This window comes from Poromitra crassiceps, assembly GCF_964638095.1.
Source record: "Poromitra crassiceps genome assembly, chromosome: 13".
Taxonomy (NCBI): domain Eukaryota; kingdom Metazoa; phylum Chordata; class Actinopteri; order Beryciformes; family Melamphaidae; genus Poromitra; species Poromitra crassiceps.
Genome location: NC_139644.1, coordinates 29796689 through 29817810, shown reverse-complemented (window position 1 = coordinate 29817810; position 21122 = coordinate 29796689). Strand labels below are relative to the sequence as shown.

Genomic DNA, 21122 nt, shown 5'->3' with positions numbered 1-21122 from the left:
CTAAAAACAATTTTTGGGTGCTGTGCAAATTTCTAAGATGTATATCTTAGACAGAGAGGATTGATGTTTTGCAGAGCCGGAGACGGAGCTGTCATGATGAACTACTCTGCCCTGTCACTTCTCCTGGGTGAGTGAATTTACATTTTACATAGCTGCTGATGTGTGAGAATCACCAAATTTATGGATTAAGACTTATTACATCAGATCGCATGGACTTTACTCAAAATCCCTTTCAAAATGTATTGTACCTCATTTGAAAATATGTTAATTCAAAGTTGAGCAGCAGTATGATCGTCTTCAATTCATGCATGATAAAAATCAATTCATTCTTGGTTGACAATTATTCCAACCAGAAAATGTTATTAGATTATAATTAATACTCTTACATTCATTTTAGTGCCTCTCCCCCATCATCATCATCACAGTTCAGCACTGAATTACAGTAAATGCCTTTGAAGTCAGACTTGGAGTGGAATTACGGATACCTTGAAAATGAGTTATTTATAACTTGGGCTGTGTCTTGCAAAATCCTTGAATATCTTAATTTCAATTACTAAATATGTACATTTTCTCAGATGACATTTAGAGAGGGTTCTTATTTTTTTTCTTGTAATCTTGTAAAGATGTAAACTGCAAAAGAATACTGACAACATGCTATTCTTACTCTCCATAAGTCTCCATTGTCTGTTTTTCTCAGGTTTGCTCTTTATCTCTGCCCAGTGTGAATTCCCTCCAGGTACGGATGATGTTTACTAGCAGACACAAAAAGCTTCTAGGCTCCATAGGTGAAATGGCAGTCATCTATGCTGCTCATCAGTGTTGACAGAATTTTCCTTGTTCCAGGTTCTTGTGATGGATACACCAACTTAACTGACTCGTGGCGGAACCGAGCCTTTACATCAACTTCCTTCCCTAGCTACTCCAAAAACGATGAAGATCTTCTAAATAAGTGGTGGCGCTTCACAGGGATTGGTGGCAAAAGAGTCATTACAGAGTGTATTGGAACGAGCCATGGTGGCGCCTCTTACAGCATTCGTATTGATTTTACACTTCCAACTACTGAGTCTGGGACACCAACAAGAGGGACTGCATATGGAAATCCCAGTGGGTGCAATAATCCTCAAAATATTCCCATTTCTGTGGAAGTGGCCCTCTGTCCTGGAGGATTCCATGTGTACAAACCTTTAACACACACACATGGCGGTATGGTTTATGTGACCTGTGAGTAACAGCTAATCATTGTCATCTGTTAACTTGCCAATAATGTATAACTTCAACTGTCGTGAATGACCCGCTTCCATTTTTTCATGATGAACATTGTGTGTGTGTGTGTGTCTGTGTGTGTGTGTGTGTGTGTGTGTGTGTGTGTGTGTGTGTGTGTGTGTGTGTGTGTGTGTGTGTGTGTGTGTGTGTGTGTGTGTGTGTGTGTGTGTGTGTGTGTGTGTGTGTGTGTGTGTGATATTCAGATCATCAACATTGTAAGTCAGACTCGTGTGGACCACTTGCAAAGTGTGACAGTAATGGAGGCTGTGTTTGTGTTGATGGGTATGAAATCCCTTCAAAACATCTCCCCACTCCTGAATCATATGGCTGCGTTGGTAAGCACATTTATAGCATCTGAACTATGTCAACTCACATTGCGGTCAGTGCAATTAATATATCAGAGGCTTCATGCATTCTTGTTAGCAATACACACACCGTTTTAAAATTCTGTAACATCTCCTGGCAGACATAGATGAGTGTGAGAGGACTGCAGGTATCTGTGGTTCTGACTCCACTTGTACCAACACAATTGGAAAATACAACTGTACCTGTCTGGTGGGATACATAGCAACAGACCCAGCGTCACCGCCTGGCGGGTCCAACCAATGCACAGGTAGCATTTAAAACATATCTCTGTCTCTGTCTCTCTCTTGAAATCTCAAACTAATGGTTGTTTCTGCTTGGCTGCAATTACATCACTTTTATTCAGGTTGCTAGACTGATACAGGTAGACTGATATACAGGTAGACTGATACAGATTGACTGATATACAGGTAGACTGATATACAGGTAGACTGATATACAGACTGATATACAGGTAGACTGATATACAGGTAGACTGATATATACGTTGACTGGTATACAGGTTGACTGATATACAGGTAGACTGATATACAGGTAGACTGATATACGGATTGACTGATATACAGGTATGATATACAGGTAGACTGATACAGATTGACTGATATACAGGTAGACTGATATACAGGTAGACTGATATACAGGTAGACTGATATACAGGTAGACTGATATACGGATTGACTGATATACAGGTAGACTGATATACAGGTATGATATACAGGTAGACATATATACGGGTTGACTGATATACAGGTAGACTGATATACGGGTTGACTGATATACGGGTCGATTGATATACAGGTAGACTGATATACAGGTAGACTGATATACAGGTTAACTGATATACAGCTCGATACAGGTTGACTGATATACAGGTAGACTGATATACAGCTAGACTGATATATAGGTAGACTGATATACAGGTTGACTAATATATAGGTAGACTGATATACAGCTAGACTGATATACAGGTTGACTGATATACAGGTTGACTAATATACAGGTAGACTGATATACAGGTAGACTGATATACAGGTAGACTGATATACAGGTTGACTGATATACAGGTAGATTGATATACAGGTAGACTGATATACAGGTAGACTGATATACAGGTAGACTGATATACAGGTAGACTGATATACAGGTAGACTGATATACAGGTAGACTGATATAGAGGTAGACTGATACAGGTAGACTGATATACAGGTTGACATGACAGTAAAGGTTGTCTCTTGCTCCTGACAGATCTTAACGAGTGTGATGCCAACATCTGTGGTGATGATGGGACCTGTGAGAACAACAAAGGAAGTTACGTCTGCACCTGCAATAAAGGCTACCAGCTTGTACCTGACTCAACTCCTGTTTGCCAAGGTCTGACATACTGTACTTCACTAGCTGCACTTGCTCATCAAAAGTAGGTTCAACCAGGGTTTCCAAAGCCAGATTTGGATCTGTTGCTATAACCCTTTATGAAATGCAATGCAATCTAATGAATCCAGTCCAGTCCAGTCCAGTCCAGTCTAGTCTAGTCTAGTCCAGTACAGTCCAGGCTAATCTAACGGAATAGAACAATTTTGTGATTATAGGCACATTTTCATTGCCACATTACATTGTTGTCAGCAGCGCATAGTATTCTTCTTATGATATGATATTATATAATATGATGTGCTATGATTATGATAATATATGATATAGTATTATGACATTATGATAGCATTACAATGGAAATCGTACATTATGTAGTAGCACCATCACTGCTCATGATCTGTACTTGTTCATCTGGAAGCAGACTCTGTGTAAAGATCTGTCAATGTGTCACAAACACAAAGGATACATCTTTTTTATTCCTTGCTCCCTGCTCCCTCTCATGATGATGGTGAGATGGTCACAGTTTCATTAGAACAAGTGTCTCTGTCCCGTCCTCAGATATCGACGAGTGTTTCAATTCTACCGTCTGTGGTCCTGATTCTGTCTGCATCAATAGACCTGGAGATCATATCTGTGCATGTCTTCAGGGGTACGCACCAACCGAACCAGACGAAGACCCCAGTGAGACCAACATCTGTCAAGGTATCTGCAGAGAACACTATGCCTGAGACCCTGAAAGTTGACATACATGGATTTCCATTACACTTTTGATGTCCTATATATAAACACCCAACAAAGAATGCAAAAGTCACAATAGGCAGGAGGTTAGTAATATTTGAGAGGGCAGGTTCTCGTGAAGCAGTTGTAGGAAAACCTAGGGAGTGAAGTCAAGCAGAGTTTCTGTAGTGGTGACAGGTCTCCATGTGATATCTAAGAGCTTAGATAATAATCCGGAAGAATCCTTGAAGAGGAGGGGTCTGTGTCAGCATACAGTAGCCTATAATAGCGTTGAAACTCACGCTATTGTTTTGTATGTAGCTCCAATATGGGCTGGCTACAATTTTGGGTTTCTAGGACGGTGGTTCATTTATGTTTGTTTCAGTTATGTTTATAGCCCCTTATCACACAAGCATAAGGGGCTTGTGTGAACGGCTTTCCATAGCATGATCACAGTCATATACTACATGATATATCTACACACAACATGGGTTACCTACATCATATACATACTACACATTTCACTAGATTATATACATTGCGATGCTAGTACTTTAAGACTGTGGGAGGAAACCGGAGCACTCAGAGGAAACCCATGCAAACACAGGGAGAACGTGCAAACTCCACACAGAAAGGACCGGGGTGGAGATTCAAACCCACAACCTTCTTGCTGTGAGGCGACAGTGGGAACCATTTAGCCACCGTGACAACCGAAAAAGTGGTGTCCCAGAACCCCAGCTGTCTTTTAGGAGATTCCTTGGTCACATGATAAGAGAATGTAGAACATCCGTATAATTAAGCAATATAGCATGAGAGCCAGTGTGTTGTGGCAAATATATCCCGCTGATCAGCTGTTATCCCACTCGGCCTGCGGCCTCGTGGGATAACTGCTGAGCAGCGGGATATATGCCACAACACACGCAGCTCGAGTGCTATATTGCTTTTATAAAACGGTTTCCAAGTATGATAATATAATAATAATACTATACTAATACTAATAATAATACTATAAGTCCGACTGGCATGGCATTCTGATAGAGTCAGTTGAAACACTACTGTAAGGCGGGACCTCTAGCAAGAAGATAGACGTGTGGGTGATTTGATTGGATCGTTCTGGAGACTGAAGTTGACATTGGCCAATCCTGGCGCTTGCTGAGAAGCTGAGAGCTTTCTGCAAAGCCCGACACCAACTAACGTTACGTCTTATTTAGAAATGCGGGGTTAACAGCCTTTTTTTTGCAAAGAAGACATTAGCCCGCGTCTATTCTTGTACAAAACATAATTTTCTGCGAAGTATTAGTAAAGTTATAAGCGAAGATCGATTCACAAGGATCTGACAGCTGTCTCCGCCATTTTGTTTTTTCTACATTGTCATTTGAGGTAACCAAAGCCTTTTAGTAAGAGAGTTGCGTCTCATAACCCATGGCCATGGGTTATGAGAGTGGTATACGGTATTTATACCATGGCTGTGAACCAATCAGATTGCTTGATTTGAGAGAGCCATTTTATAAGAACCTCTTATTCCTCCATCACCTCAATCTCTCCATTTACTGTCCAAACCTGTATACAATTCAGTACTCAACACCAGAGATCTTCCCATATTGTCCCTGGGTCAATGTGTTGTTATGATGATGATGATGATGATGATGATTATATATGTTTTTGTGTGTAATGTACGCAATTTAGGGCTCCTTGACATGACAATTTTTGAGAACTCCTGGACTTAGATTTGCAGCCTGACTCGTGTTGTTCTAGGATACAGTATTGTCATCATCTGAAGAGGTGCAATACGAAATATGTAATACCAACTATGAGGTCATAGGTGAGTATAATAGTAAATTGGAATAACCTTTTAAAGCATGTAACATGTATTTGGACAGATGTTGACGAGTGTGTCGAACATGAGACAATCTGCGGTCCTGACGCCAACTGTACCAACGCAATTGGGTCTCACATCTGTACCTGCAACACTGGTTACCGGCTAAACAACCCAGATGTGATAGCCAGCTTTGCAAACCCATGCACAGGTGTGTGCCATTGTTCAATGTGTGTGTGTGTGTGTGTCAGTGTGTGTGTGTGTGTGTGTGTGTGTGTGTGTGTGTGTGTGTGTGTGTGTGTGTGTGTGTGTGTGTGTGTGTGTGTGTGCGTGCGTGCGTGTATGTGTGTGTGTGTGTGTGTGTGTGTGTGTGTGTGTGTGTGCGTGCGTGCACGCGTGCGCGTCTGTGTGGGTGTGTGTGTGTGTGTGTGTGTGTGTGTGTGTGTGTGTGTGTGTGTGTGTGTGCGTGTGTGCGTGCGTGCGTGCGTGCGCCTGTGTGACACCTATGCTTTTACTATTTTCTGGTGTCCAGAATGATGGTCACTGCTGGCCAATAAGAGCTGGCCTGTGTAAACGTGTGTTTTCTCCTCTACAGATATAGATGAGTGCAGTGAGACACCAGGTCTGTGTGGTCACCAAACTGTGTGTACTAATGTAGCAGGGACCTACTACTGTTCCTGTCCTGATGGATTCTACCCCTCAACTGGAATCCTGTGGACGGTTGGGGTCACATTTTGTCAAAGTGAGCACAGTCAAGACAACAAAGATTGATGAAATATTTTCTTAATGACATTCATGTGGTTTGTATGTTGTCACATTGACAGGTCTTCAAGATATTCTTGATAAGATAACACCTCCAGAAGTAAGTACTGCTGGCATCTTCAGTTTGAAAAACTCCAATTCATGCTATACTGTCACTTGCAAGCAAGACCCTCAAATAATTTGCAACAATGCACATTTTAGGATCTTTCAGAGGAAGATTTGACCTGCTAACTGTCTAACAGGCTTGCTAACTGAGAGGTTAACAAGCCTGTTACATCGTCCAATCTCTTACCATTGTGCAATGAAAACATTGGTGGCAATGTCACCTTTGTATTTTCAACATTTTGTATGTAAGTGATTTTGAGATGATGCAAAGCTAGCCTGTACCTTCCACTTACAGCAGTGGTTCCCAAAGTGGGGTACTGTATGCGTTCCCTAGGGGTACATGGAGGTACTAGGAGGTACAGTACTTGAGAGAAAGGAGAAAATGGAAAATGTAAGAATAAATCATTAAAATAAATGAAACGTTAAAATAAATCTGCTCAGGAGGCGCTAATTGCAACTCTTTTTCTTATTTTGTAACGTTATATTCTTTGAAAGGTGGGTTATCATTCATTCATGGTATCATATGCTATAGTTTCTCTTGCAGTTTTCGAATCAAAATGTTGTAGTTGGCAAAAGGGGGTACTTGGATTCAGAAATTTTGAATTCAGGGGAAGGGGGTAAGTCAAAAGTTTGAGAACCACTGACTTACAGTAATAGACATTCATGATTAACATGCACTAGCAATGTAAACACATTTTCGACACAAACATCAAAAATATTATAAATATCGGTAACACTTTATAATACTGTAACACAAAAATTGGGTAGTTACTAAGGAACGAGTCAGGAACGAACCATTAGTTCATGATTAGTTCATGAATAGTTAATAGGTAGTTCCTTAATGGTAGTTACTTAAGAACTGACCATTAGTTACCATGTTAACAAACCAGTAAGTAATGATTACTTCCTTAAAAAAAATCTTTTTTTTCTTTTTTTTCTTTCGCTAGTTCATGAGTAGCTAATGGGTAGTTCCTTAATGACCCTTAATGGTAGTTCCTTAAAGATCCTTAATGGTAGTTACTTAAAGGGCCCATATTTTGCTAATATAATGTATTATTATTTTATTGTTGGCCTCCAGTAGAGTAACTTATTGCATCAGTCATAGTTTAAAAAACTCATTGTTTATCTTGTACTGGCTCTCACTGCCCCCTTCAGTTCACCCTCTGTCTGAAACGCTCTGTTTTTAGGTCCTGTCCCTGAACCCCCACCCTCCGGAAAATACTCCAGGTGGGCAGCGCGAGGAGTTTTTGCGTTTGCAAACTTCTGCCCAGAGAGCTATCGCTGTAGAAGCGAGACTGTCTGTCTGTCTGTCTGTCTGTCTATCTATCTATCTATCTATCTATCTATCTATCTATCTATCTATCTATCTATCTATCTATCTATCTATCTATCTATCTAGATAAGATAGATAGATAGATAGATAGATAGATAGATAGATAGATAGATAGATAGATAGATAGATAGATAGATAGATAGATAGATAGATAGATAGATAGTCATGCATAACAGAAACAGACAGGCGATCTCTGCTATGGCTACTAAATTTGGTAGTTGTAAAACAATTATATCAACGAGCAACTGATTGTCAAAACGAATTTGACCATCGATGAAAAACGTGACTTGGACATAAAGCAAGCTATCAATTGATTTATCAACATCCCCCTAGCTATCTACAGCTCCGCTAGGCCGGACTGCACCCGGACATATCCTTCGGTGGCTGGCCAAGCAGGGCTTCTATTACCACGGCCTGCCATAACGTTACACCGGGAGCTTCACACTAGCTAATGTAGCTAGTTAGCTAACTTCCCAAATGCTTGTGACATGCTTGTGTGCCTCTCCTAGCAAAGGCTACACGGACCAAACCAAAATGAGGACTTGGAGAAGTCAGCAAGTTGGACTAACGTTACAAGTTCTGAAAATATGTGCCTTTCGTCAATCATCGGTTGTTCATGTCTATAAGGCAGCTGTGCTGCTAGGCTAAATAGCAAGTGCTAACGTTACCCAGCCGGTAAGTAACGTTAGCGCTTCCTAGCAGCACATTGGACCGATGCTGGAATGAGACACATATTTTCAGAACTTACCACTTCAGTCCTACATCCTGGCTCACTTCCATGTCGTCTCCTTGTTTTTGCGGTCTGGAATCCGTTATTCCATGAGACTATAGTCTCTTAAAACAGACTGTCTTATCTACATCCGGCGGATGCAGCTATATACAGTCTGTACTTCGTGGGGGAGAATCATGCACCAAACGGAAGAGGAAGTTGAAAGGCGGGACTTCCGCTCATTCGTCCAATCAGAATTTAACATTAGCTAACTAGCTGTATACTGCTGTAGCTATCGTTAGCTAACGCTGATTAGTAAGACGAACGATAAGCTCAGTAACGTTAGCAACTTACCTCATCACTTTCGTTTAACTCTGGAATAAGTGCACGTCTTGCACGAGGTTCCTCCAAGCCGCGGATACATCGTTTACGTCTATCAGGGTCTTCTTTCACCGGTTTCGTCGGCGTAGCCTTTATATATGTCTATGGGCGTAGCTTCCATGGTAATTCTAAAGCACTGCTAGCATTAGCAACCTGCATCGGTTTAAGTTTCCGGGGGGAACATATTTTTCGTGGACACGCGTGTCGTGATTGGTCAGATTCCGTCGAACTTCCTTCCGGTCTGAAGGTTTTTTTCACTACTTCCTTGTGCATGTTCTGGGGGTCAAACGTACAGACGGTATGGCGAGAGCATTTGAAAATTGCGGAAGCCAACTCGTCTGTTCTAAGAGACTAATGAGACTACTACTGTTGTGTTAGTCCCAGACAGCCAGGCTAGAGAGAGCCTGGTGAGTGGTGACGCCGCCGCGGGTTACTGAAACACAGAACAGGGAAGAGAGGGGAAGGGTGGGAGCTAGCGTGCGCGCGCTGCGCGCCGGCCGGCGGCAACGCTTTGTTGCCAGGGTAACAAGTCCTTACTGACGTCACAAAAATTATGGTTCTCGCACAAAATCGCCATAAATCCATGTCCTCTCGTCTACGAGAGTTCATAGGCGCGAGGGGTGGTTCATGGGGGTAACATTAAAACACTTTCACATATTTATTTGAAGCTTAGCCCATGTTTAATATGACCATCCAAGATTGTAACAACATATATATGATACAAAATTAAGAAATGCATAATATGGCCCCTTTAAGAACTGACCATTAGTTACCATGTTAATGAACCAGTAAGTAATGATTACTTCCTTAATTTTTTTCCGCTAGTTCATGAGTAGTTAATGGGTAGTTACTTAAGAACAGACTATTAGTTACCATAGTTGTTACTAGGGAATTAATCATTAGTTAATGATTACTTCACCATTAGTTACCATATTTGTGCCCCCCAAGTAAAGCAGGCCATCATACTTAGTTGTTACTAGGGAATTCATCATTAGTTCATGATTAGTTACCATGTTTGTGCCCCCTCAAGTAAAGCAGGGCTTCATACTTAGTTGTTACTAGGGAATGCATCATTACTTCATGATTATCTTACCATTAGTTACCATCACCCTACCTATAACAAATAAATACAAGAGTTGTTCCAGGTGAGGTTTGAACCCTTGGCCCCAAGAATGCAAGATTATTAGTCTCTACCAAATGAGCTATCTTTTTGGTATAGGGTAGGGTGATGGTAACTAATGGTAAGATAATCATGAAGTAATGATGCATTTCCTAGTAACAACTAAGTATGTAGCCCTGCTTTACTTGAGGGGGCACAAATATGTAAGTAATGATGAATTAATCATGAACTAATGATTAATTCCCTAGTAACAACTAAGCATGAAGCCCTGCTTTACTTGAGGGGGCACAGACATGGTAACTAATGGTAAAGTAATCATGAACTAATGAATAATTCCGTAGTAACAACTATGGTAACTAATAGTCTGTTCTTAAGTAACTACCCATTAACTACTCATGAACTAGCAGAAAAAAATTAAGGAAGTAATCATTACTTACTGGTTCGTTAACATGGTAACTAATGGTCAGTTCTTAAGTAACTACCATTAAGGATATTTAAGGAACTACCATTAAGGGTCATTAAGGAACTACCCATTAACTACTCATGAACTAGCGAAAAAAATAATAAAAAAAAAAAAAAAATTTAAGGAAGTAATCATTACTTACTGGTTCGTTAACATGGTAACTAATGGTCAGTTCCTAAGTAACTACCATTAAGGAACTACCTATTAACTATTCGGGAACTAATCATTAACTATTCATGAACTAATGGTTAGTTCCTGACTAGTTCCTCAATAACTACCCATTTCTTGTGTTACAGTATTGTAAAGTGTCACCTAAATATCAATGAATTGTCAGCTCTAAAGCATGACAATAATGTTTAATGATTTAATGATGATTTAATTTGCCAAACTGTCTCTTTAATTAGTTTAATTAATTGTATCTTCTGCTGGATCTCTCATCTATGTCATTCCAAAATGACATAGATGATGAGACATAACTGTGTACAAACAAAAATGATGTACAAGATGTAAATGAGATAGACCAGACGAGGCTGAGTTTGTGTATGTGTTGCAGGGCCAGACAAAAGAGAGAGCTTTCCTTGGTAATATGGATCAACAACTAGAGAACAACACAGGAATCACCTTACCTGATGCGGTCTGTAGAAAAATCTCTCATTTATGTTGATAATCATTACTTATTTATTATATCCTACTAGTACTTGAGTTGGAAAATAGATTCAAACATAGCTTTGGTCTCTGTTTAAGTTTCTGTGAGACTATTATTACTGTGAATGTAATCAAGTCTCACTAGCTATTTTCTTTTACCTTTTTCAACTCACCATAGCATGGTCTGTATTTTAATTGTAGAAACAAACCAAACAATTTACTTTTGTGTAAAGATGTGATGTGATGTGGTGAGAAAAATACAAGTACATTTCACCCAATCCTTTTCCCTCTGTCTTGCAGACAGTCACAAACAGCTTCTCTGCATCTATGGTACTCAACATCCAACAATTTTCAATAACATTACTACCTTTAGATATACCTCTTTCTCTCCATATCTCTCTATATGTTTTGTGTGTATTTGTCAGCCAGTTCAGTTATTCATTATGACTTACATGTTTGAAGGAAGTATCAGGTGTTGGACCACTGGCCAAAACAACCAAGATGGTGAGTAGTGAAGGAGATGGGGAGACCGGCAGTGTGATCCTGGGCATCTCAGGGCGTTTGATTTCTACTCTGATAGAGCCAACTCAGAACCAGACCAACAGGACCATGCAGACTTCAACAGTGGGTAAGCCTTGGTTCACACCGGGCGCTATTCAGAAACAGAGCTGAAGCTGCGCTGAACAGAAGCTGAGTCTCACGTTAAACCGGTCACACAAGAAGCACTCTCTTTTCCTCATCGCCTAGCTCGACACTGCCTTCCCCCGCACCCGCCCACAACTTGCATTGACTTCATGCATAGCAGCTGCGGTTCAGCGCGCTGCACAGTTGGAAAATAGAAGAGAAACCTGAACTATCACTTCAGCGCAGCTTCAGCATGGCGTGGCGTGCGGCTGGTGTGAACGGTCTCGCCTGCTAATAAGGCGAGACCGTTGAAACTGCGTGGCTTCAGCGTAGCATCAGTGTGGCTTTAGCGTGGCTTTGGCATATGGTGTGAATGAGGGCTAAGAGAAATCTCCCTTAGCTTAGGCCAGGGGATGGGGACCACCAGGGGCCCTTGAGGGGGTTCCAGGGGGTGTACAGCAAATTGATTAATTATTAAACTTCACAAAAACTTTGATTTTTTTTAATTAATATAATTACAGAATGTAGAAAAATGACTATTTTGATTATAGCTTCACTGTTGCTCTACCTAGATTACATGAATTCTGGACAAAATCATGTAACAATATAAAATTTGGGTCAGAGAGACAAAACCTCATCAAATGGGGGTCTGTGGATCTAATGTGGACTAAATTATGGACTAAATTAGGGTCCTTGATATGAAAAAGATTGAGAATCACTGGCTTAGACATATTTGATTCTCAATATCAATTCAACACATTGTAACTCGTATCTCTGTGCCAGCTTTGAGTCTACAAACTATTGGTCCAGGGAGCCACACTGAGAACATAACTTCGCTTTCGGTCAAAGGAAACACCATGGAGATCAACCTGCAGGCTGTAGCCAAAAGCAACAATGGTGAGAGAGAGCTCATGATGATGATGATGATGATGATGATGATGATGATGATGATGGAGATGACCATGGTAATGATTTTTACCAGTTTGTTTATCTCTTGTCTCTTGTGTTTATCTCTATCTTTATCATGTGGACATTCCCAGGTTCTGCAGCAGCTGCCTTCATGACACTCAGTGGGATGGAGAGTCTTCTCAGTCACCAATACTTTAAAACAGAGAACAAGACAGAGATGTACTCTGATGTCATCACTGCAATCTTGCCCACAACAAACATCACCAACCTCTCCGAGCCTGTCAACTTCACTATCCAACACAAGGCGGTGCTCCTTCAACCAACCATTGATTATATACCTACCCATCAATCCATCCATCCATCCATTCCATCCAACCATCAATAAATACATCCACTTCTCTAACAACATAAAGCTATATTTTGAGATACTATCTAATAATCTTTGTTTCTCTTGGTTCTTCAGAGATTACCTGACTCTGGTCTGGTGACCTGTGTCTACTGGGAGGACAAAGGAGAGAAGAAAAGAGAGGAGCAGGGGGATGGCATTGGAGGAGAAGAGGGAGAGAGCATGCGTTGGTCAGTAGAGGGCTGCTGGGTCTCATACTCTGATGAAAACTACACAGTGTGCAGCTGCTCTCACCTTTCCACCTTCGCCCTCATCCTGCAGATCGGAGAGGTACTCTGCCCATTTGTCTGTGCCTGCATGGAAATGCTGGACCAGTCTCAAGGCCAGTTAATCAGTCTGTGTGCATTCTTCTGTCTTCTCAGCCTCCACCAGAGGATCCTTTCCTAGAATGGCTCAACCGAGTGTGTGTAATTATCGGACTGTTCTTCTTTGCTTTGGCCATCCTCACCTTCCTCCTGTGTAGTTGGAACCCTAAGATCAACAACACAGCCCGTCTTCACCTCTGCATCTGCCTCGGCCTATCCCATCTACTGCTGCTGTTTAATGACAGATATGTCAAACAAGAGGTATGATAAGACTAACAACCCAAACACACCAGAAGCGTATCCGATATCCATTTCATGTCCTTGTTGTCCGTTGCTCCCCATTACAAAGCAATCAATTCGCATGGAGTCGCCTTTGCCCCATGAGCAGTAAGATCATACTGTAGGAGTCCAGCAGAGTATGTGGTTTGAGCTGTTTAATAGACAGGTAGGAAGAAAGGCCAGAGCCATCCTATCTGACAGCTCCCATTCCCTATACGCTGAGTTTCAGCTCTTGCCTTTTGGCTCCAGGTATAGATTACCACCTATAAAGAGGTACTGTATAAGCAGTTGTTGGCTGTTGTTGTTATTGTGTCTGTCTAATGACTTATGCATGCACTTTATCCTGGCAATAAATGGACATTTCCAGTACTGTCTTTTTTTATCTGTCTTATTTTTTGTTGTTGTTTCATTGCTGTAGTGATATTGCTGTTGTGTACAGCGTATAGTGTGATTTTGCACTATGTGAAGGTTGGTCACCAACGACTCGTTGTTGGCCTTCTACTCCATTGTATTCAGGTCACCTCCCTCCCCCTGATTGTACTGTATGTCTATGTATTGTTTCTCGCTGCAAAACTGCTCTTCGGGACATAATAAAGTTGAAGTTGAAGTTTAAGGTGTTTAGCCCTGCCCTGCTGGTTTCTTGGTGCTGCAGCTTGTTTGGCTGTCTTTCTGTTTTGCATTGGTCTATTTTGAATTTGGCCCCTCCTCTCCTCTTGTCGTTTGCAATGTCCGTGACGCCATGTATCACAGCATGCTTTTTCAGCGATTTGGTCGCATCCAATACAAAGTGAATGGGAGGCGACTATTGTTAGCTTGTAATGGGCAGCAACTCTACTGATCACACCGGCATTCATTCATTCATTCATTCATTCATTCATTCATTCATTCATTCATTCATTCATTCATTCATTCATTCATTCATTCATCAATGAATGAGAATCAGAATAACTTTATTGATCCCTGATTCCTTTACCAGTGTTTGTCACTGACTAATTTGTAAGACTAGTAAAGATAACATTGCACCAAAGTTCTATTAAGCGTGATTATCCTACAACCAGTACTTGATGCAATTAGATCTGCCAATTGCAGATGACAAATTCAGTAGCATTATGTGTTTTTACCATTAATTGTCAGGCTTTACAGATATTTGGTTTTGTTTTTACAATTTAAAGGGCACCTATTACAGGAATCAGTCACTAAAATAGACAAACAGTTTCTATATCTATGCACGTTTTCAAACAACCAAATGCTAGTCTGGATGTAAAAACCGCTGCTGCATTTCTATGGGGGAACGGAAACACTGCGGACCACAGGAAGATCCACCGCTGTCTTCTGTCTTCCTGCCTGTAGTAACGTGTGCCAGGCTCTCTCTCCTCTGAGAGCGAGCCTGGTGACGTGAGGTTAACCAAATGCTATGTATGTCTACAGCTGGCCTGCACTGTCATGGCTGGGCTGATCCACTTCCTGGTTCTGGCCAGTTTTGTGTGGATGCTGTTGGAAGCTGTGCAGCTGCACCTGTTGGTTTGGAGGCTTTCCAAGGTGCAGATCATCCAGAGAGAAGGCCTCCCCAAGCTGCTGCTCTACCTCACTGGCTATGGTGTTCCATTTGTGATTGTGGGCATTTCTGCTCTGGTGTATTCTGATGGCTATGGCGCTACAAAGGTGTCAGTGTGAGTAGCGTAAACAGTAACACGTACACTCATTGCTTCTTCCAGATTAGTGTAATCTATATAAGTCTATTGCCGCGTTCAAGTGGGCTCGTGTTTACCGTGAATACATGAATCCACTTGAACAACCCCCTCATGTGGTAATCACAACTTGGTATCTGGAATTTTTCTGAAAGCTTCGAAGCTCACGTCTTGTGACGTTTTCACAAAATAACGGACGCCATGGACAGTAAATATATTTACATTGAGCTTTTCAGTCATTTTATAATCTGAGGAACATGTTGATATTCTCAATGTCTCATCTTGTTTCCTCTGTCATTATGGCTTTGAATTTCCTGCATTACGCTGCTCGTTAGCTAGTGGTAGCCTCAACTGCGCATGTTAAAGGTAAAGGTAAGGTCCCACTGATTGTCACACAATGTGTGAAATTTGTTCTCCGCATTTGACCCATCCCCTAGGGGAGCGGTGAGCGGCAGTAGCGCCGCGCTCGGGAATCATATGGTGATCTAACCCCCCAATTCCAACCCTTTGATGCTGAGTGCCAAGCAGGGAGGCAATGGGTCCCATTTTTATAGTCTTCGGTATAGTATGACTCGGCCGGGGATTGAACTCACAACCTCCTAGTCTCAGGGCGGACACTCAGACCAGAAGGCCACTGAGCTGGTAACAGCTCGTGTTCACGACGTGACCACTTGAATGCCAAGCATGTCGTGTACACAATTTCCGGTCTCGTAAACACGAGTTCACGACTTCCATTTGAAGGCAGCATATTTGTCCTGCACATTGATTGGATTGTTTTGTGTGATTGAATTGCAGGTGCTGGCTGTCAACAGATCGTAACTTCAACTGGGCTTTAACAGGGCCAGTTATTGTTGTCCTCGCAGTGAGTGTATTATCATGAGTATCTATCTATCTATCTACAGTACTGTATCTATCTAATAGATAGGGCCCTATCGTCGTACGGCGATATCGTTTGCGCTGCGTTTGCACGACTCTTATTGCTATCTTCTCAACGTCTTAAGCTATCGCCTGCCTCCACCGTCCAGTTTTGCACTGGGATGACACAGGCGTGGCCCAGGCGTGTCCGTGGGCCTCTAGCCTATCATGTGTCTCGCGCAAGTGTCATTTAGAGCTCTGGGGAAGATACCGTCGGTTTGTGCCGGGCGCAAAGAGAGGTTTGGGCGTTGCCCGTTCCAAAATAGGCGTTCCAGCTCAATGTGTTAGAAAAATGAGCATTGGGTGCTCTCAATTTTAACGCCAGCACAGCATTCTCCGACGCAGTGCAGGAAATCCTTGCTTGGATAGGTCCATTACGCACGGCTCGCGCGCGGACACACTTCCCTCCTCAATGCCACGTTGATTTTCAACTAACCTACACTGCAGAAAAAAACACACCTTGATTTAACAATGAGAATTTTGTGCGAAAAAGTGATTTGCGTTTTGAATTGGATTACCAGGGGAACGAGGGTCTGGCGGGCGGGAGTCTGTGTGTAGCGCGGGGAGGGGTGCTTTGTGTTCGGCTAGTGTGCCATATCCTGAAGGGTGGTCTCCCCGGAGAAGGTGTGAGCTGGCCCGGGTAGGCAGGCCGGTCAGTTTCTGGCAGCAAATCACTTTCTGACACAACACCGGCCAGTAGGCTATACAGTAACCATTGATAGTATACAGTAACCTCTCTCCCTGCACCATTGCACCATGCAACAATAGCTTAACCCGAGTGGACAATTCTGGTATAGGCTATTGAAATAGGCTAGAATTAAAATCTCACACATCCCTACCCTATTAAAGAAACAAATATTTTTAAATGTGTATGTTATAGCCTATATGAGCGAAACGACTAATTAAAAGGCTACTAATTACAAAAGCATCAATTTTCGTTACGAATCCGAACTGGTTCATCCTCCAATTCTCTCTCCCCTCTCTCGTTCTCTCCCCCCTCTCTCTCTCTGACTCTCTCCCTCTCTCTTTTCTTTCTCTCTCTCACTCACTCTGTCACTCTGCTTGCACTGAGCAAGAAAGAAGCTGCTGCCTGTCACAGACGTGCAGCCGGTGATGCTCTGGCTTTTAAGTGGAGTGATCTCAACTTGTGGTGAATCCTGTTAATATGTGCATAAACACGCCTATCGGGGTTTGCGCTGAGATGACGTGAAGCGCAGCGGCCCGACACGCCCACAATTAGGGCTTTGCGCGGCGCTATTCCAGCGCAAAATGGGCGCTAACGCAAAATTACCGCCGTTGGGAAGATAGGGCCCATAGTCTGTCTGTCGACTATAAGGCACACATCAGAATCAAAATTGCATAATCTTATTAGTGTTCATGTTATCATAGGTCAGGGATGGGCAACTTTGATGATAGAGAGGGCCACAAAAAAATGTCCTCGCTACCAGAGGGCCAGATTGTGACCGTGCACTTCCACCAGTAGCCTAGGCTACTGTGACACCATCACTAATTATTCCTTTCAGATGACACCAGAACCTTTGCTCTCGCTTAAACACAATCTGATGGGGTACATCACCCAAATATGTCATATTAATCAGATTAGTAATGGTGCATGTGCAATGTGCATCCTGGATATCGTTTGTTACAATAGCGTTAGCTCAAATGCTACCGTTAAACAGTATGTGGATGGACAATGCTAACACCATTAGCGCCATGTTCTGGGATGCACAGTAAAATAAAAACACAGATTTGGGTGGTCTAACCTAACCTGACCTAACCAAAAACGTCTGCCTTGTAAAAAAAAATAAAAAATAAAGAAAAAAGGGAAAAAAGACCCAGATGCCACATTGAGTGAGGTCGGGGGCCACATGCGGCCTGGGGCCGCCAGTTGCCCACCCCTGTAGGTGCTTACAACCCAACAACTGGACAATTACTGGTTCAGTATGTAATTTTCAGGTGATCTAGCCAGAACCCCACTACAAATCACATGTTAATATGATTATGGATTTAATCCAATAGTATGTTTCTTTAAAAATAAAAATATGTAATATTTTCATGATATTGTAATAACCACAGAGCAAAGTAAAAGAGTTCAAATTAATGTATGTGCGTACAGGGGCGGACTGCATAATCGGGCACGTCGGGCAAATGCCCGGTGGCCTGGCCTGGCCTGGCCTGCAAAAAAAAAAAAAAAAAAAAAAAATTTTGCAGACCAGGCCAGGCCACTCACTGAACAGCAGGCCAGGCGCCGCCTACTGGTTTACTAGTGGTTTTATTACTTTATTCAGGGTTAAAGTGGGTGCATCTCATTGTAAAATTGGACTTGGCCCAAATTGGGCTTCAAACGGCCCAAATCGGGCTTCAAACGGCCCAAATCGGGCTTTAAACGGCCCAAATCTGGCTTCAAACGGCCCAAATTGGGCTTCAAACGGCCCAAATTTTTCGCCGCCGCCCACACACGCACACACGTATGTACGTACGTACGTACGTACGTGTGTGCGTGCTTGTGTGTCAATGTTGTCATTCTTTTCTCAATAGGGTAATTTGGTCAGATTCAATATCTACTCATCCTCAGTGTCTTTCTTCTTTAAGGTGAATTGGATCTTGTTCTGTGCTACTTTATGGACTCTGAGACCTACCTTGGCCAACATGAAGAGTGATGTCTCTCAGTCCAAAGACACAAGGTGTGTGTGTGTGTGTGTGTGTGTGTGTGTGTGTGTGTGTGTGTGTGTGTGTGTGTGTGTGTGTGTGTGTGTGTGTTTGTGCGTGCGTGCGTGCGTGCGTGCGTGCGTGCGTGCGTGCGTGCGTGCGTGCGTGCGTGCGTGTGTGTGTGCGTGCGTGTGTTTGTGTGTGGTACTATTACTTTGCTGAGATTTTACAGGTATTAATTGATCATTGATAATAATACATTTGAATTGAAAATGTTCCATTCTTGTGTGTAGGTCATTCATATGACCTATGATCTCTAGTTTAAATTTATATTACATGGTTGTTTTTCACTAAATACAGTACATCGACACTACTGTACTGTACGTTGTAGAATGAGTATATTAACACTACTGTATGTACGGTCATGTAGAATGAGTATATTAACACTACTGTACTGTACGTTCATGTAGAATGAGTATATTAACACTACTGTACTGTACATTCATGTAGAATGAGTATATTAACACTACTATATGTTCATGTAGCATGAGTATATTAACACTACTATGTTCATGTAGCATGAGTATATTAACACTACTATATGTTCATGTAGAATGAGTATATTAACACTACTGTACTGTACGGTCATGTAGAATGAGTATATTAACACTACTGTACTGTACGTTCATGTAGAATGAGTATATTAACACTACTGTACTGTACGTTAATGTAGAATGAGTATATTAACACTACTGTACTGTACATTCATGTAGAATGAGTATATTAACACTACTATATGTTAATGTAGCATGAGTATATTAACACTACTATGTTCATGTAGCATGAGTATATTAACACTACTATATGTTCATGTAGAATGAGTATATTAACACTACTGTACTGTACGGTCATGTAGAATGAGTATATTAACACTACTGTACTGTACGTTCATGTAGAATGAGTATATTAACACTACTGTACTGTACGTTCATGTAGAATGAGTATATTAACACTACTGTACTGTACGTTCATGTAGAATAAGAATATTACCACTACTGTACTGTACGTTCATGTAGAATGAGTATATTAACACTACTATATGTTCATGTAGCATGAGTATATTAACACTACTATATGTTCATATAGAATGAGTATATTAACACTACTACTGTATGTTCATGTAGAATGAGTATATTAACACTACTGTACTGTATGTCCATGTAGAATGAGTATATTAACATGACTGTACTGTATGTTCATGTAGAATGAGTATATTAACACTACTATATGTTCATGTAGAATGAGTATATTAACACTACTGTACTGTATGTTCATGTAGAATGAGTATTAGATGCCTTTTGTTTTCCATTGGCAGATTTAATTGTTTACTCTCGCTACCAAATTTGAATTCCAACACATGATGAAAAAATTCCAGAAAAATGTTTTTGTTTGCAGATTGATTGTGTTCAAGATCGTGGCCCAGTTTGTCATACTGGGCTGTACCTGGATCCTAGGCCTGTACCAGAACAACCTCTTCTTTCAGTTCCTCTTTATCATTCTCAACTCACAACAGGGGACCTTCCTCTACATCGTCCACTGTCTGCTCAACAAGGAGGTAAGCTTAGCCAGATCACTTCCCTCTCCTCTCTTTAGTCCCGACCAAATTATTTCAGATACAGTACTTTACTGGTAGTAGTAATAATAGTACGATTACTATGAGGCAAATATGAATAGAGAATGTTAGGACTGCTTTTTTGTTGAGGTGACAGCTCAACACCGCAATCATTTTATTATGCAGTTGAAATGTGTTTAACCTCTAAAAGCAATTAAACATATTTTTTGAGGTGTGTTATTTCATTATGTTTGCTAGGTGCGAGAAGAGTGCATGAAATGGTTGACATGCTCTATTGGAAAACAAAATACTCAAGGATCTGTGGTGAGTTCATATAAACATTACTGTATCCCTGTATCACATTAACGTCTCACAGCAATACCCCACATTTGAGGTATTGATGAGTGCTGTGAAGATTACACCAATCATAGTCCTTTCTCATAACAAGGCGTAGCCTAATTGGTTAAATGTTCTGATGAATTGTGATTTAGCTTGTAAAACCTTTTTATTGGGGATACGTGTAGTGACTAATTCAACACGTTAATTGCTTTTTTTGTTGAGGGATTCTCTTAACAACAACGCTGCTTTCCACAGAGAGATGCACCGTCAGTCTCTGAGGACTTGGACAAGGTTGAAGAAACAGATCAGGGAAGACAGGACGATGGGTGATGATGATGAAATCAAAAGGAA

At 41.5% G+C, this 21122-nt stretch overlaps 1 protein-coding gene across 1 annotated transcript; it reads left to right on the top strand.

The window, feature by feature from the left end:
- Window positions 1–93: 93 nt before the first annotated feature.
- LOC310788472 (adhesion G protein-coupled receptor E3-like) lies at window positions 94–21122 on the top strand (the record flags this gene model as incomplete). Its single annotated transcript, XM_083650020.1, has 19 exons — window positions 94–127; window positions 698–736; window positions 2872–2997; window positions 3553–3696; window positions 5592–5738; window positions 6123–6247; window positions 10954–11034; window positions 11346–11375; window positions 11508–11673; window positions 12453–12566; window positions 12710–12885; window positions 13042–13254; window positions 13347–13550; window positions 14997–15238; window positions 16052–16118; window positions 18764–18855; window positions 20276–20435; window positions 20691–20756; window positions 21027–21122. The coding sequence occupies 19 exons, from the start codon at window positions 94–96 to the stop codon at window positions 21099–21101; spliced, it is 2301 nt and encodes a 766-aa protein (XP_083506146.1). The 3' UTR covers window positions 21102–21122.